General features: G+C 45.0%; 1 protein-coding gene across 1 annotated transcript in view; it reads left to right on the top strand.

The window, feature by feature from the left end:
• LOC119436714 (nose resistant to fluoxetine protein 6) overlaps positions 1 to 14,080 on the top strand; it is a 38,880-nt gene extending 24,800 nt beyond the window's left edge. The window contains exons 4-9 of the mRNA XM_049659603.1: positions 2,092 to 2,176; positions 3,564 to 3,655; positions 4,383 to 4,562; positions 9,946 to 10,039; positions 10,595 to 10,681; positions 14,050 to 14,080. Coding sequence (XP_049515560.1) covers positions 2,092 to 2,176; positions 3,564 to 3,655; positions 4,383 to 4,562; positions 9,946 to 10,039; positions 10,595 to 10,681; positions 14,050 to 14,080 — 569 coding nt within the window. The remainder of the gene's footprint in view (positions 1 to 2,091; positions 2,177 to 3,563; positions 3,656 to 4,382; positions 4,563 to 9,945; positions 10,040 to 10,594; positions 10,682 to 14,049) is intronic.
• The last annotated feature ends 3,037 nt before the right edge of the window (positions 14,081 to 17,117 follow it).

Raw genomic sequence — 17,117 nt, 5'->3', positions numbered from 1 at the left:
GGATTTATGATTGTTAAAGCGCAATCTAAAAGGCCTTTCTGTTTGTCCGATGTACCGTTTTTGAACAACGTATATTAGAGCGTATATATTACGTGTTTAGTGTCACAGTCGAAATCGGCTTTGATTTTTAAACGAAAGTTCGAAGCCGTACTAGTCACCTGTTGCGATGTGCATATGTAGGGGCATACTTCACATCGCGGTTTTCGGCAAGGGTGGTATCCGTTGGCATCAGGGCAGTCAGTCTTAGATGAATATGATAGTATATTTAGAATATTTCTAGCTTTACGGTATACTGCTTTAGGCGGTTCAGCGAAGATGTCCTTGAGGCGTTCACTTTGCATTAGAATATTGTAGTGTTTCTTTAGTACATGCGAAACACTAGAGATTGACGCAGTATGGGTTAGGACAAGACTTGTCTGGGGTGAGGGAGTCAGTTTCTTCGCAGTACAAAGAATCGTCTTATGGTCATGCACGTCTGCGGGTTTTATTGCATCGTCAATTTATTGTGATGGGTAATTTTGTTTGACTTAAATGCTCTTTAGGGTTCCGCAATTTTTTTTAAATTCTGATTGTTCAGAACAGATTCTTTTAACACGTTAGGCCTGACTATAAGGAATGCTAGTCTTGCAATGTTTAACGTGACTGCAATCAAAGTGCAACTATTCACATCTATCTGTCGGCTTTTTGTATAGGGCAGTAGATAGTTTATCATTTAGCACTGAAACGCTAACATCAAGGAAGTTAATAGTAGATGCAGAATACGTGTAAGAAAATTATATGGATGTATGGACATTGTTAAAGTCAGCTATGAAGGAAAGCAGTTCCTGTTCACCATGAGACCAAATCAGAAAAACATTGTGAATGTAAATTTTGTAATGAAAAGTTTTTAACGTTCTTTTTATTTATGTCCTGCAGTGGACATAAATATACGCTGATGATAATTTCCTAGCTGAGCCATAAATATATTGGTGTAGTTGGAGCAAATCCGCGTACCCAATAACGTCCCACTAACTTGGGCATAGTGTTGTCCTTCAAATTCGAAGGTATTTAGTTCTAAAATAAACGTTAGCAAAGTTGCCAATGTGTCGCTATCGATGAGTTTCTCAGGTGATACTGCTTCGTAGCAATTGACGACTGCCATGATGACATCTGCATGCGGAATGTTAGTATACAAAGATGCTACATCAAGTGGGACCAAAAGAGAAACTTGAGGAGTAATGAGAAGGATTATATCTGACAGAAAGTCGGTAGTATCTCTTACGTAAGAAGGAAACGTAGCTGTGATATTACTAATCAGCGAATCTACGTAGCTGGACAAATTTTCTGTGACTGTACCTATACTAGAAATGATGGGACGACCTGGGTTGTTAATCTTATGTATTTTAGGTAAAAGGTAAAAACGACCAGCAACAGGACTTAGTGGAATTAGAGAATGAACCGCACTGTCAGACACCTTTTTCTTTTTGACGAGATCTAGCACCGTCCTTTTGACCCGAGATTTGTATTGCTCAGTGGGGTCATGATCAAGGCGTTTATAAAACGTTGTGTCTGCTAGCTGTCTGTGGGCCTCGGTGGTGTAATCGGACGTGCTAATTATGACAACGGCACCACCGCCGTAATTTGTCCTCCAACAAAATGAAAGAACTGGATACTCTGTCCTCTCGCAATGACATCTTCATTAAGCCTGCTGACAAAGGTGGTGCCATCCTCACGTTTTCCTCACCTAGAGAATTTCCTGACTATTTGTCCCTTCCACGGGTAGGACACTAAATGGCAGAGTAGACGTAGCAGTCTGTTCGCTGAATAGCAAAATCTGACTAAATAATTTCTAAATACTGGTGTTTTCATCCATGCTGCTATGACAGTGTTTGCAGTGTGCACCGTTAGAGGGAAAACAATTTAAGCAATTTTAAAAGCGCTAGTGGTCAATATATTTAAAGACAAAAATTCATTTTTTTGGCCTTCGATACCAAAACCGGGCATGAACATTCTTCGCTAAATAAGACAGTGCTTCCGCATGATCATTATCAGCAAGTGCCTCCTCAAGAAATGTGTCGTTCAAACATTCGCTGCCTTTCTTTCTTTTCTCAGTGCAGCCTCCTTCAATGGAGATTCGAGTGGAAAACTGCGTCACTGCGGAACCAGAACCATGGAGTACAACGCAAATAGGAATTGTGTAAGTTGCTCAAACATTTTCTCGTTCATAGTAACAAGGACCAGCTACGTATGCATGAACCCACCACGGCAGTTTAGTGGCTATGGCGTTGCGCCGCTGTGCTCGAGGTCGCGGGTTCGACCCCAGCCGCGGAAGCCGCACGCTCGTGTACTTGAATTTAGGTGCACGTTAAAGAACCCCAGGTTGGCACACTGAATCCACAGTACCCCAATTTGGCGTGACTCATAATCAGATCGTGGTTTTAGGGCGTACGCCCGAATTAAATTTCTTTAGCTACGTACAGTCAACCACAAATGTTTGCAGACCACGGGATCTCAGAAAACGTTCAATTCCCGAGCAGCCCATAGTAGTAGCCAGTAAAACTGTATACGACAATGTTGTTAGCATACTGTAGTTGAGGCCCGAAATGCAAATACCAGGCTCCGTTATGAGGCTGTGCAGATATTCACCTTTTTGTCAGAGTTCATGGTCCGTAATATTTCGTGGTTGACTGTAAAAATGGCTTGAACACACACAGTACAAACAGCTGGCACTTCCTTGGTATTTGGCTCGACCACAAATTCGACTTTCAGTGCCAGGAATTCGGACGAAAGCCAGATTCTCGTCACCAGCTATCAAGCAGCTGTCTCTACTCGTGCTGCACGAGACATTCAAGGATCATCTTTAGACTGACACTGATGGCTCCACAATCGTGGGCGGATCTGCATTAATTGTGATCTACCTCGAAAAAATTGTCACCATCAAGTTTATGACCTATTACCAGCCAACGTGGACTGTTTACTCAATGCTGGCTTTTTCAGCGTCTACCATGCATTGTCTACGTTTCGAGATGGCGTACACACCCTGCTTTTTATATGTCGTTACGGTAAATGGCCTCTTTTGACTAGGTACAGAGCCGCATTCCGGAAACTTCTGTAGAACATAATCTAATCAAATGTCTGCAATTTGACTATCATTGGGAGACACTTCGTGATCATTTTGACACCTTTTGCAAGCGTCTGCTATCTGTAAAAAATTACTCGGTCATTGGTCCTGTCCTTCGAAACAGAGAGAAGCTGTGGAAGCCTTGCGCAATTTTTTTGCGGACTCTGACCTCATTAGTTCCTTGTGAAGTTTTTCTTGAGTGACGTAATGCTGTTTTTGTCGTACCATCGACATTTTTTGTGCTTGGTGTGTTCTTTTTTCATCTCAATTTATTATCGTGACTACTTTTTCGTGTTGGTGTTCCCTGCAAAACGTACCAGGTTCTGTAACAATGTAATGAAATGTTTCGCGTAATATAGATTTCCACAGTGCGTACAATCTTTCCTTTTTTTACCTTTGTGCATACACAAACGCCTACAATAATGCGCACCAGGAATTAAGGTATCGTGTCTGTCTTGTGCAGATCATTCCTGACTGTTCTAGTCACCGTAATAGCCGGGGCCACTGCTGTCGACGTCTACATGGATTCGAAGCAGAAATCTGCACAGAAAAGTGGTGAGTACACACACACACACACACACACACACACACACACACACACACACACACACACACACACACACACACACATATATATATATATATATATATATATATATATATATATATATATATATATGATGATGACCGCAGCTGTTCGAAGTAAATATGCGATGTCTGGAATCCTGTGTAATCACTGCAGTCTAATTCTCTTACGCCATTGTTGCGGTGTGGGCACTACTAAAAGTCTGGAGTGAGAAAAACTGTTGCAGTAAATGCACCATCATCCTTGTTTTCCTAAATGATAATAACAATAGAGGTACACAATAAAACTTATTGTGGGTAATTGACCTTGTCCGGCTAACAAATATCGCGGGCACAGAGCAACTCACGCTCTACAATATTACGTCCCGTTCTAGAAGAGGCACGCGCTTTCACATTTGCACACGCACATACGAGCATATGTGCGGTATGCTTCCAGTCCCTGGTCAAAACGTATTGTTGGTCTACTTGATTTGCGATGGCTTGCAATGGCAAGCAAGGAGACGTCAAGACGATAACAAGGCGACTTGTGACCGTCTTCTTGCTTCCTTGTTTATCCTTTGTGTTCACTGGCGCCGGTTGCAAGTCTTGCTGTCCCTGCTAACTATATAGAGATGAACATGGAAAGAAATAAAGGGCTGAAAATAGTTTGCTGATTTCTGGAAACATAAATCTGAGCTTTGTCACAACTTTCTTACAGGTACGCTACTAAGTGTCATAGTGGCATTCTCGGCAGCGACAAACACGCGTGCATTGTTTCGTGTGGCCGATAGGACCAACTCCCACCAATACTCCCTGAGCTTCTTGCACGGCATACGTGCCATCTGCGTGGGACACATTGTTCTCGGTCATTGCTACCAGGCAATGTCAGATACTTGGGGTGAGCCCGTTATGTTTTCGTTTTGTCATTGTAAGCACAGTCTTTCGAGAAAATTAGTCGCTTGCCTTAGTCTAGGTCAGTTATACTAGATCTAGATTGAATTAGTCTAGATCAGTTACACTGATCTAGAGAGATCAGTATAACTGCTCTAGAGAGATCAGTATAACTGCTCTGAAACAACCACGAGACCAATGAACAAAAGGGAAAAATATGTTACATAATGTTTTGCTCCAAAAAAAACGCCTTGCTCAGAAGATTTCATGTTACTTTGGTGGTGATAGTGTAGCTAAAAATCACGTATCATATGATTACGGAGGTTTTGTGTCGTTGTTAAGGCCTCAAAACATGACTCTTATCGACGAGGGGGATTGGCCACACATAACGTGGTAATAATTACACACAAAAAATAATAAAAAAACAGTAACATTGAAATTCTTTCGTGATACCATGACATTATAACTTGATTGGCATTAACACCAAGAAAAAGAAAAAGTGCACCATGATTGGCGCCTCTTGCAGCGTTATAACCTCCGGACTCATAATTGTACTTATTGAAAGCTGCCTAGGTTGCTTGGTGTCGTGTCATCTCTCTCTCTTTCTTTTATTGTGATAGTTGGTGATGCTCAGAATCATCCAAAGTCCACGTTGTGGTCGCGCTTAGTGACAAGCGCAAAAACATGTCGAGCAGTTTAAATATTAAAAGCTGTTCGTATACTTTGCTGCAGCCGTTTTACCGCAGAAGTGGTTTTTGTCAAGGTTTCCCGGAAACTTCCGAATCCAATGGAAATTACATCACCGCTTGTCATGACGGTTCCTAGCCTGCTTCTGCCTGCTCCGACGGCATTCGATATTCTACCAAGAACTTGTCTCGTCGGGAAGAATCATAAAGAAAACCAAACAGATGCCGACCAAGCTGACTAAATTATTTAAAAAACAGCGTTTGCCCCTACAGGGGAGCCTTGTTCGGAGTATTATGATCGATAAGCAGTACGCGCCTTTTGAAGATTAACGATCGAAGTTGAGATTCCACATCTTTCTACTTCTCTTGAAGCTTTAATAATTATGGGGTTTTACGTGCCTAAACCAAGGTCTGATTATGAGGCACGTCGTAGTGGGGGACTCCGGAAATTTGGACCGCTTGGGGTTCTTTAACGTGCACCTAAATCTAAGTACACAGGGTGTTTTCGCATTTCGCCCCCATCGAAATGCGGCCGCCGTGGCCGGGATTCGATCCCGCGACCTCGTGCTCAGCAGCCCAACACCATAGCCCTCTTGAAGCTTTCATATACATTTATATACATTTTTGTGACACAGGTCTCCGTGTGTGCGCCGAAACATCGTTTTTAGTCATTTCTTCATCTTAGTCGGCCTCTGTTTTGCTTCATTCATGTTATTTGCACTATCTAAACTCACTCGTGGTGCTCGGTAATGTGTCCCGGCATAAAGAGACCGGTAGACATGTGCGACCTTGTCGAATCGAAACCAAATTCCGAGATAAGCAGAGCCGGAGACACCCAAGCGAGTACCTGAGCGTTTCCCCCAGGAAGAGCTAGAGAGGAGTGGTGCAACCTACTCTCCTCCCCCTCGCGTCGCGCAAGTCACAGGTGTCGTGCTAGCAGCAACGACGGTGAAACTACAAATGCTCCCAAATAAATGCTTTTCAATCCAAACATCTTCAGCGGCAGATTATAAGTGCGCATGGTTCCCCATATGCACGGGAAAATTTTCAAGCTGAAATTTTTACCTGTTCGCTTACAGCAACACATTTAAAATAAAATTTAGAGCTTTAAGGAGCACTTGGTAAATTGTGACGGCACCTTGCAGATTCCTTTAAGCTCGTAGCTTCTCTGCTAACGTGCTGCTGGGGGCTTCGCATCTAATCATCAAACCACTGAAGCTAAGCAGCACTCACCTGCAGTCTTATCGTTGCGAGAGAGAACAATGCTGATGGCTTCCTCTTGTGTCGTAGAATATCAAGTATCCTTCTTGAGCGAAGCCAGTAATTGCACCAGCTGCAGAACCGTTTTATATCCGTTCTCTTTTACCATGTTTTACTGGTTTCCTTCCCCGGACTTTCATCGCCATTGACCCCTGCAGGGGTGGATCCAGGTTTTTCTGATGAGGGGGGGGGGGGGGGGGGAGGAGGGTCAGCTTCTGTCAATGATGATGATGATGATGACAGTAGCCTTTCTGATTTACAAAAATTCACCGTTTCTGCTCGCGATAGACCCGCGTTTTATACGTCTAGAGCAACACCTGCAGCCCGCCGTGGTGGCTCAGTCAGCTCAGGCGTTGCGCTGGTGAGCACGAGATTGCGGGATCGAATCCCGGCCGCGGCGGCCGCATTTCGATGGAGGCGAAATGCGAAAATACCCGTGTGCTTGCCTTGTAGTGCACGTTAAAGAACCCCAGGTGGTCAAAATTAATCCGGAGCCTTCCACTACGGCGTGCATCATAATCAAAACTGGTTTTGGCGCGTAAAACCCCAGAAAGAGGAAGAAGACCTGTAGCGAAGCCAGGTGTAGTCTTCTCCGAGTTTATAGGAAAAGGACGTTACCTAATACAGCCATGTGCTTGGCGGCTGTGCCTGATAATACAGGGTGTTCAAAACTAAGCTTTATGGTTTTCTTAAAGTTAGGCACTGGGAGGCACGCGAAGACCACCTGTGCAAATAAGTTATGTGGCCAGGGGGGGCACAAAGTGAGATGATAATTATCGCTGTGAGCAGCCCAATTAACTAAAATTGAACAATTATTTTTTGTCGACGGCAGTAAGTGGGTATGTTTGTATTGAAAACTTAGAGGTAGTCGTGTTTGTACATAGTATCAGTCGGAAGAATTATTCTAGCGTGTCCGTGCTCCGAGATATCCAACTCCAAATTTCAATTGTCGTACTGCACAGAGTTATCGAATCGACGCGAGAGCGGTTTATGCTTTGCGTTGCTGTGGAAGGGAGGCATTTTGAACATTTTTAGGGCATTGACATCTTGATGGGTGAAGTGTTGTCATGAGATTTGTGCATGACAACACCAACCTTAAAGCGGCGGTATGAAATATTGGTTAGCATAGCTAAAAAGGTTTCTGCTGTTGATGTGGCAGTTGTTGCTCTTGATTTCAATAAAACTTACAATGCATGGAAATCAGCAGTCAATTTATTTGCGTAGTCCAGGCAAGGACCATGCCCGGTCGTCTAATCACCATTGCGCACGCGCACTGCCCTCCGGCTTCTCCGCTCGTGCCATTATCTCGGCATCGCAGCTGCCGCCACCTTTACAGGCTGCGCTGTGGCGTGTTACGACAGCCGTTTACGGGATCTTCGGTTTTTTTCATTTAGCCAGCCGTGAGGGGAAGGGGGACCGTTATTATCTTTGCCAATGCCTTCGCCCCGTTGTCAGACTAAACGCCGCACGCAACAGCCGCGTCACATCAGGGAGGAGCTTTGCGCCGATCCTCACTCTCTTACATGCGTAATCATGCGAACGACAATTAAAATTTGGAGTTGGATATCTCGTAGCACAGACATGCTAGAAAAATTCTTCCAAGTGAAACTGTGTAGAAACACGACTGCTTCTAACTTTTGAATACAAACATACACACTTACTGCAGTCAATAAAAGGTTAATTATTCAATTTTAGTTAATTCCGCTGCGCGCAGCGATTATTATCATCTAAATTTGTGTCCCCCTGGCCACATAACTTATTTGCGCAGGTGGTCTTCCCGTGCCTCCTAGTGCTTAAATTTAAGAAAACCATAAAGCTTAATTTTGAGCACTTGGTATATCTAGCCTGTATTGTTTCTTAAAATAAAATTTGGGATGATCTGTTGCAGGTTCGTTATAAATGCGTAACCACGAGTCCGTCTTTGGAGTTCGGTTGGGACACGTTGATTTCCTTAAGAAGAGTCCATGTCTTCGGCTAGGACGCCTTCGTTTGCTTTTAACTCCCGTATTCTCAAACAGCCCTCGACTCGAAGCTCTTCCTCCGCTCCATCTTGTTGAGCACAGCACCGCCTCTCGACTGATAAAGACGCGACAATTCTCAAGAATTCCCGTCAATGATCATGAAGCTCAGGGACCACTTCTGCGGAGGGATGGCAGTGCTATCTTCTCTCTTGAGTCGAGGTGTTGTGTTGACTAGAGGAACGTTCTTGAATACGGGCTTAACGCTCCGCTCCAACGTGGCAACCACTATATACGCTGGTTGTTTACGATATGCGAATCACCGCGTATGAAGACTCACCGCCACCTGCAAGAAGAACGATGTGGCGTAGTAGCCGAGAGCGCGAGCCAGGGTCTTCATGTTTTGTTTTCCACGCGACGTCATCCTTTTACACAAGGCGCGCATCTGCTGCGGTTTCTCTAACCACGCGACGCCATCCTAGGCCCGCGCGCGGGCGTCGGCCGCTGGCGTTGTTTTAGAATAAGAGACGGATACTAATTAACTTATGGAAAAATGACAGACGTCCGTTCGTTTTGAGCGCATCAAGAAGACTGATTTGTTCTGAATAGAAGGTAGGGAAAAGGGAGAAGGTAGAGAGAAAGGCAAAATCACAATTCACTGTGCCAAACAGGTTTTCTTGCACGCCGAACGTGCAAGCAACCCGCTCCAAACCTGAAGGGCACCACCGCACCGCCTTCCGCTGTTCGTAGGACGCGCCCGCCAGTAATTTGCACGCTGTTTGAGGGGTGTCAAGTCTCCAGCGCTTTTGCCACGGCGACCTTAGCAGTGTCGTTTTAGGTGGGGGAGTCCTCCTCGCCACATTGTCGGCGGGCCCCAGCGCGGGGATGCTTTGGCTCCAAAATGGAGGATTTACAACCACCTCCCCCGGATGAGCCAACTATTATGGAGCTCGAACCCAACCAATATAAGCCTATATAAGGTTATAGGTAATGACTTCAAAATCTCCGAGGCTTACCAACACCACCTAGATAGCACAAGGCCTACGCACTCCGATGCATGATGTCATGCTACCTGGCCCGACTGCCATATAATCTAATGGGGATGTTCCCGCGTGAGCAGCCGTGATTTTGACGTCACCCTTTTCGTCACGCCAGCCTTGGCAATGGAAATTTCGGGCCAGGTAACATGACGTAATAGGTCGGAGTGCTGTGCTATCTAGGTGGTGTTGAGCTTACTCGGGAGCGTCGCCTTTAGATTGGATGGCACTCGGGCAAGGTAGCATGGCGTCGCGGATCGAAGCGCACCGGCCTTGTGCTATCAGGAGGCGTTGGCCAAGCGCCTCAACGCGCCCCCTTGCCCGCGAGGAGTTCATAACTCGAAGGCCCACTCAGCGGTGTTCAATTGGACATTAATTCTATCGCATTCACAACTCATAAGAAGTGTTTAGGTGTCCTAGGATCTTTTTCATCCGTTTATTTCTTGCAGGACGCCTGCTGAACATGATGATCATTACCGATCATTGGATGCTCCAAATAGTAACGTGGGCATTCGACAGCGTTGACACTTTCTTCTTCCTCAGGCAAGTAGACCGTATCTCACTGAAACAAACAAGTTCTAACATTTCTACTCCACATCAATGCTAGAGTAAATAAAATATCGAAAAAAAAACCAACGTATACAATCAAGGTTTTCATGTTGTTAGCAGAATTTGCACACGATAATTGCAATTTGGCGAGGATGCAACGAGAACCAAGCAGTCCAGTTTGCGAAAGTAACGCAAGCAATTTCTTTCTTATTTATAACCGTAAAATATACTAGTATTTGAACATGCCTACGGTTATTCGAAAATCGCAACTTTTTCAGTTATTGTCATTCATTGTGTGTTTTACATTTGCAGTTTACCTGTTAGAAGTGTCGGATGGAGTGCTCTTTATTCTGGGTAGCAATGAGTAGAAAGTCATTTTCGAGTAGGGATGTATTGTCAACAACGTATACGTTGTTGACAATACATCCCTAATTGTTTTAACAATTAGTCTAATAAAGCATAGTGCGATAGCCAAAGATATTGACTGTTGTCCATGATCATTATTGCTCCTGACTATTGGTCCAAGCAAATTCTTTATCTGCGTTACAGTGGATTTTTGCTGTGCTTCGCTGTCACAAAACAGAAGAGGAATGGTCCCCTCATCTTTCTAATCGCAGTCATTCGAAGGCTCATCAGGCAAGTACTTTTGTTCTGGGTTATATACTATAATGCAAAAGGCAGGAATAAAGTCACGATTGCAAGATTTACATTGTCACCTGGGCGCTGCACTCGCTTAAGTCCATTTCTACAAGTCTGTTTGCCTATTGATTGGGGACACTTGAATACAGAAACAAGCGAGACAAGAAGATAACACGCACGCAATTTCTCTAGGGCCCAAATAGTGAAGAAATTTGAAGAAAAAAGAATTAACACAGCCATTGGAAGATCCTCTGCAGTTTTATATTGTTTTTACAGCACTACTTTGGGTATTCCTGCAAAAGTTAGGATTTAAAAGTGCAACGTGAGAAGATTTCAACTAGTATACCATTCAGTACCTAATAACCAATGTCTACATATTAAAAAGACACTTGTTATGAGAATAAATACCTAAACGAATGATAATATGACGTGAATATTCTGTACAAATAAGAGGCAGAGATTGCTTCACTGCAACAGGCAGACTCCTTTAGAAGATATATAACATCCGGTTATGTTTTATATACTTCTTGGTAAGAAATAATTTTATTGTAGTTTACACGAACCGTATGCGCCTGTGTAGCACTTGGTAACGTGCGTGGTGTTTTCTGTCAGCCCATAATTGCGTAACCTCAAAAATATTTCTTCACTGGTGTATGGCAATTTGGCCTTCATGCCTGACGTACTGCCAAAGTACTAACAGAGAAGAAATTGATGAGCGTGCCTGGAAATCACTCGATAAGCATGCGAGAGAATGTATTTACTACACAAAAAAGTACGCACTGCGCGAGTGCAACACATTGAAAAACTTATCAGTAATATATATATATATATATATATATATATATATATATATATATATAAGTCGTTTATTTAATTATATTATTTTAAATGTTAGATTCCCGCCTACTGAGGGCATCGACAAATTTTTGCCGTCACACGCAAACAAAAATAAAATTACACCGAGTACCGAAAAAACACTGAATACAGTCAAGCAGTATATATGCACATACGCAAAGTTCTACCGACGAGTCTAGTAAGGCACAGATCAAGGAGCTGCATAAACAGGCACGAACATAAAGTCAAGAGCTTGACGATAGCTTGTGTGATCGACAATAATCATTATAGTCATAATCACTACCGTCAACCTGTATATTGTCCACTGGAGGACGAAGGCCTCTCACCTCAGTCTCCAATTAACCCTGTCTTGCACCGGCTGGCACTATCTTATGCCTGCAAATTTCCTCAATTCATTACACCCCTAATCATCTGCTGTACTCGACTGTGCTTCCCTTCCCTTGGCAGCTATTCAGTTACTATAATAGAATATTAGCTTGCCCGTACTGACCCACACTTCCAGGACAAATGTTTGTGTTCTACAGGCTATTCAAGCTCGGGGTCTCCGAGTGCGTCTTGGTTTGCCAAAATGCGCGTCAAAAGCGGCAACTATTGCAATCTCCCGGCACCAGCCAATATAAACACACATTGCGGTGGAAGTGAGAGTGCCCCAGCCCGTTCCCACCACCGTGCAAAGCCATACCCTGAGAAAGGCCGGAGTAATCCTTTGGTACTACGATATCTAATTATTGCATCAACCTCCCGTCAGGCTTCACTCTCGCATCAAAGTCATCATTACTGATTGGTGTGTGGTTCGACCTGAAGTGCATCTCACTGCGCCAGAAATATGAAGAAAAAAATGTCAGCTGTCATTTATTGCTCTTAAACAACCTATATCTGGTCCTTTTTTCACGAGAGGTATGCCAACCATTTAAATATTTATACTCATGGCTAAGCAACTCTCCAGGGTCCCTCAAGAGCCACGTATCTCCCAGTGAGAGCCACCACCGTCAATTTCAAAGCTTACCACCCGACGACATCGAAGACTGCGGGAAAATTCACTCCTCGTGCTGCAGTTCGTCTCGTTGGCCAAGAACAACCTCGAAGTTGGTCGATATTCAGCTACTGGAATGTAGCGCTGTAGTCTTTGCTATTATTCCTGGGGCGCGGACCACACGAACAACTGGTATTCGAGATTGGAGATATTTTACGTTTGTATTTTTGTCCTTATACCTTGGCGGAGAAAGGGCACCTTTTTATATTCAGTGGCTTCCAAGTTACTGCGATGTCATGGATAACGAGAAGGCCGATAACGCTGCTCGTTCAGCTCTTCAAGACTGCAAAGAGGGACCGACATCGTTACCAAGGTCACAAGCCACTAGAAATCTTCGAGTGCTTGCACGAGACATCACGTTTTTTCATGTTGAACAACCAAGTTTTCCAAACAATCGGCTCCATCACTTTTGCTCTTTACTCCGCCTTCTCATCCCAACTGCTCTGTGTCGACGCAAGGCCACCCTGTTTTGTCGACTATGGATAGGAGTGGCCTTAACGAAATCTGTTTTTCGCATGGGAATCGCCAACAACGCTATGTTTGATGACTGTGGTCCTGAGAAGACTCTCCAACACGTTTTGTGTGACTGCCCTAGCTACATGTTACAGGGACATAGATCGAAACTGTGCAAGCTCACTGTGATCGCACACCATTACTAGAACAAAGGATTTTGGAATGTCGACCTCATAAGCCACAGCAGCTGAGGGCTACAAAGGCACTGTTAGAGTTTTTAATGAGAACAGACCAGCATAAGCAACCCTAGCGTAAATTGATGCCCGTTGTGCTGCTAGTGATCGTGCGCTGTGATAGTCTGCGCTGACATATAGTGACCGGCTGTGATCGTGTCTGTTATCTCTGTCTCTCCCTCTCTTTCTACTTTCTTATATTTCTACCCAGCCCTTCCTGCATGTAAAGTAGCAGACCAGATGTTCTGATCTGGACAACCTCCCTGCCTTTCTTCTTATTTTCGACACTCGCTCAAATAGACCATCGGTTATCTGTGCAACACATTGCACGGCGTGCCCAACTCAATTTCGTCTTTTTGATCTCAACTGGAATATCGGTTAGCCCCGCTCGCCTCTAATCCACACCGCTGTCTACTGTTTCTTACGTTACACCTATTGTTTCTCGTTCCATCGCACGTTGTGCGGTCATTAGCTTCGTCTCAAGCTTCTTTGTTAGCCTCCAAGTTTCCGCACCATGTGTAGGTAATGAGAGAACGTAGTGATTGTACATGTTTATTTTCAAGAATAGCGGTAAGCTTCCGGTCATCACTTGGTTAGTGCTCGAAGTACGTGCTCCAACTTATATTTATTCTGAAGATTTCTTCTTGTGATCCTTTTAACTAACAGAAACAAACGTAAAAAAAACGTTCACCGATGATTACAATACTCCCTAATGCGAATTTTGAGCTAAGCTGCTTAGGTGTTTCGAATTCGCGATATATTCTGACAAAGAGTTTGATTCTGAAACACAGCATCCTCTCGGCGGCGGTGCTGAGCCTCTAGTCGCGCCGCTCGTTTAGCAGCAGCGGCAGACGAAGCATTTACACCGGTTGCGTCGCTCATTGTTCAGAAAGAAAGTGTGAACACGGGAACGTGTGGCTGGCGTGGAGCGCATTCTCTAGCGGCGCGGCGCAGGCGAAGTGTGTCCGAAGGTCATGCCAGCGCTATGTTTGCATATATGATATCGGTGGACGCGCTCGCCGCATGCCTGGTCGCCGCTGTAGAGAATGTCTCGTGCGGCCCTCCGCTTTCCTCCTCACCCTTCCGCCCTACTCCTCCACCGCATTCCTCCTCACTCTCTCTTCGCTATCGCCGTCTTTCATCCGCCGCTGCACTCCACGTTCGCTCTTTTATACTTCGTTGTGTTCGTTCGCTCGCTTACGCCGACGGACGCCGACGTCGACGGTCAACGCATGGACGGGCTCCAAAGAGCTGCGCTCTAAAATGGATGGGTAACTTGCAACTCAACTGACGACTTGAAAAATAGGTCTTGGAAGCCATTCAACATGAAATTTCGCTACCCGCTTACCCTTCCCCCTTTGTACCTTCTGTGCAGCGGCATTTTTCGCTATGGCCAAGTGCTCCCTGCACCATATTTGTTCTTCAAAACCTGCTTCAATACACTATGCTTCCGACGCCATCGAAGCCTTAGCCCGCGTTCTCCGCGTTTTTTTATTTGCACATGGCACATGTCCAGCAAAGAAGATTCGACACGCGCTAGTAAATGTGAAAGACAGCTTTCGAATGAAAAGTGCCTGGGTTTCGTGTACATTATTTCTTGCGCAGGTTGCAATCAATTGTCCATCTTCAAGTGTACCATTGTATATCAATCAAATGAAAACTGGAAATATTGAAAGGCACCTCATAAAATATTGACATGATGTTAAAAAGCAAAAATTCTCTTCGACTGCTATCGCCGATCATTGTGTCAACGGGCCATTATATTGACTGGGAAATGGGACATTTGATGGCCTCTGAAAGTCTTTACCCTCGCGTCTTTATCTCATGATCATCATCATCATCAGCAGCAGCAGCAGCAGCAGCAGCAGCAGCTTATTTTTATGTCCACTGCAGGACGAAGGCCTCGCCCTGCGACCTCCAGTTACCCCTGTCTTGCGCTAGCTGATTCCAGTTTCTACCTGCAAATTACCTAATTTCATCACCCCACCTAGTTTCCTGCCGTCCTCGACTGCGCTTCCCTTTTCTTGGCACCCATTCTGTAACTTTGATTGTCCACCGGTTATCCATCCTACTCATTACATAACCTGCCCAACTCCATTTTTTTCTCGCAATGAGAATTAGAATATCGGTTATCTCCATTTGCTCTCAGATCCACACCACTCTGTTCCTGTCTCTTAGCGTTACGCCTAGCATTTTTCGTTCCATTGCTCTTTGTGCTGTCCTTAACTTGCTCTCGTACTTCTTGGTTAACTCCCAAGTTTCTGCCCCATATGTTAGCACCGGTAGAATGCAATGATTGTACACTTTTCGTTTCCACGATAGTGGTAATCTCCCAGTGAGGATTTGGCATTGCCTGCCGTAGGCACTCCAACTCAATTTTTTTTTCCAACTCAATTTTATTCTTCTGTAAGTTTCCTTCTCATGATCACGGTCCCCTGTGAGTAATTGACCTAGATAAATGTACTATGTGCCTAGCCCTCATGCGTCACCACTCGCCCTAGTGCCTCGTCGTTGCGGTGCCCGTGACGGTGGTTGTGACGGTGGAGCGTCGTTGTGGCTAGGTCGCTGCTGTCGCGCCGTACCTTGTCGCGACGTGGCAGCAGGAAGAAAACAGCAGGCCGGTAGAACACCAGGCCACTGCTGTAGCAGGCCAGTAACGCCTGGCCTGTAACGCCTCGGCCGCTATAACGTCGGGCTCGGTCGGCGGACAGGTAGCTCAGGCGCCCCGGTGGCCAGCAGGAAGCACTGCACCAGGCCGCTGTCACAGCAGGCCGCTGGTAGACAGGAGAGCAGAGCCACGAGCGGGACACGACCAGGTCCGCACGGTAGCAGGACGCCCGGTCGCCAGTCCTCGGGCTCGCTCAGCAGGCTGGTAGCTCAGGCGTCCCGGTCCAAGCAGGAAGCACTGCACCAGGCCGCTATCACAGCAGGCCGCTGGCGCGCAGGAAAGCCCAGCCACGAGCTGGATCTCCAACCAGGTCCGCACGGTAGCTGGACACCCGGTCGCCAGTACCCGAGCCTAGAGCCACGTTTTGCGAGCTTGCGTTCGAAGCTGCCATACAATCACCAACACTTCAAGCTGGCTTGTCACGCACTTTGTTTTGGCACCGCCACACGCCACTATCCACATCATCACAGTACTGCTTTACAGACCGTAGAAGCTCACTGGTGATTATGAATTCTTGTTTCCTTGCCAAGCTATTGAACATTATCTTTGTCTTGTGCATATAATCTTCAGCCCCACTCTTACACTTTCTCGGTTAAGGTCCTCAATCATTTGTTGTAATTCATCCCCATTGTTGCTGAATAGTGCGTCATATGCAGACCGAAGGCTGCTGAGATATTCGCCGTTGATCCTCACTCCTAAGCCTTCCCAGTCTAAGAGCTTGAATACTTCTTCTAAACATTCAGTGAATAGCATTGGAGAGATTGTGTCTCCTTGCCTGACCCCTTTTTTAATAGGTAACTTTCTACTTTTCTTGTGGAGATCGAACCAAGGTAGCTGTGGAATCTTTGTAGATATTTACCAAGATATTCACGATGATGCCAAGATATGATATTTGATGATATGATATGACGCCAAGATTCAGATATTTGCAGATCAGGATGATGATGAAATAAATCTCTAGACGATAAAACAGCGCATGACGATGACTATTGAATTTTAGCGCCATCTAAAGAAGGCATATAGGATTATTACAAAAAGGGTACCTGAAAATATATTATTTTCAATTCATTTGCACAGATTTGGACCAGATAAAATGTATGTACAAAATAAATGCGAATTGAAGGCACAAAAATTATTGGGCTGCCACCCTTCGTTCTGAACAAAAGTCTCGATAAAATTTTTTCGCCGTGT

The sequence above is a fragment of the Dermacentor silvarum genome, chromosome 1, assembly GCF_013339745.2.
Source record: "Dermacentor silvarum isolate Dsil-2018 chromosome 1, BIME_Dsil_1.4, whole genome shotgun sequence".
Lineage (NCBI taxonomy): Eukaryota > Metazoa > Arthropoda > Arachnida > Ixodida > Ixodidae > Dermacentor > Dermacentor silvarum.
The sequence above is the reverse complement of the archived record's forward strand: the minus strand, read 5'-3'. Positions and strand labels throughout refer to the sequence as shown.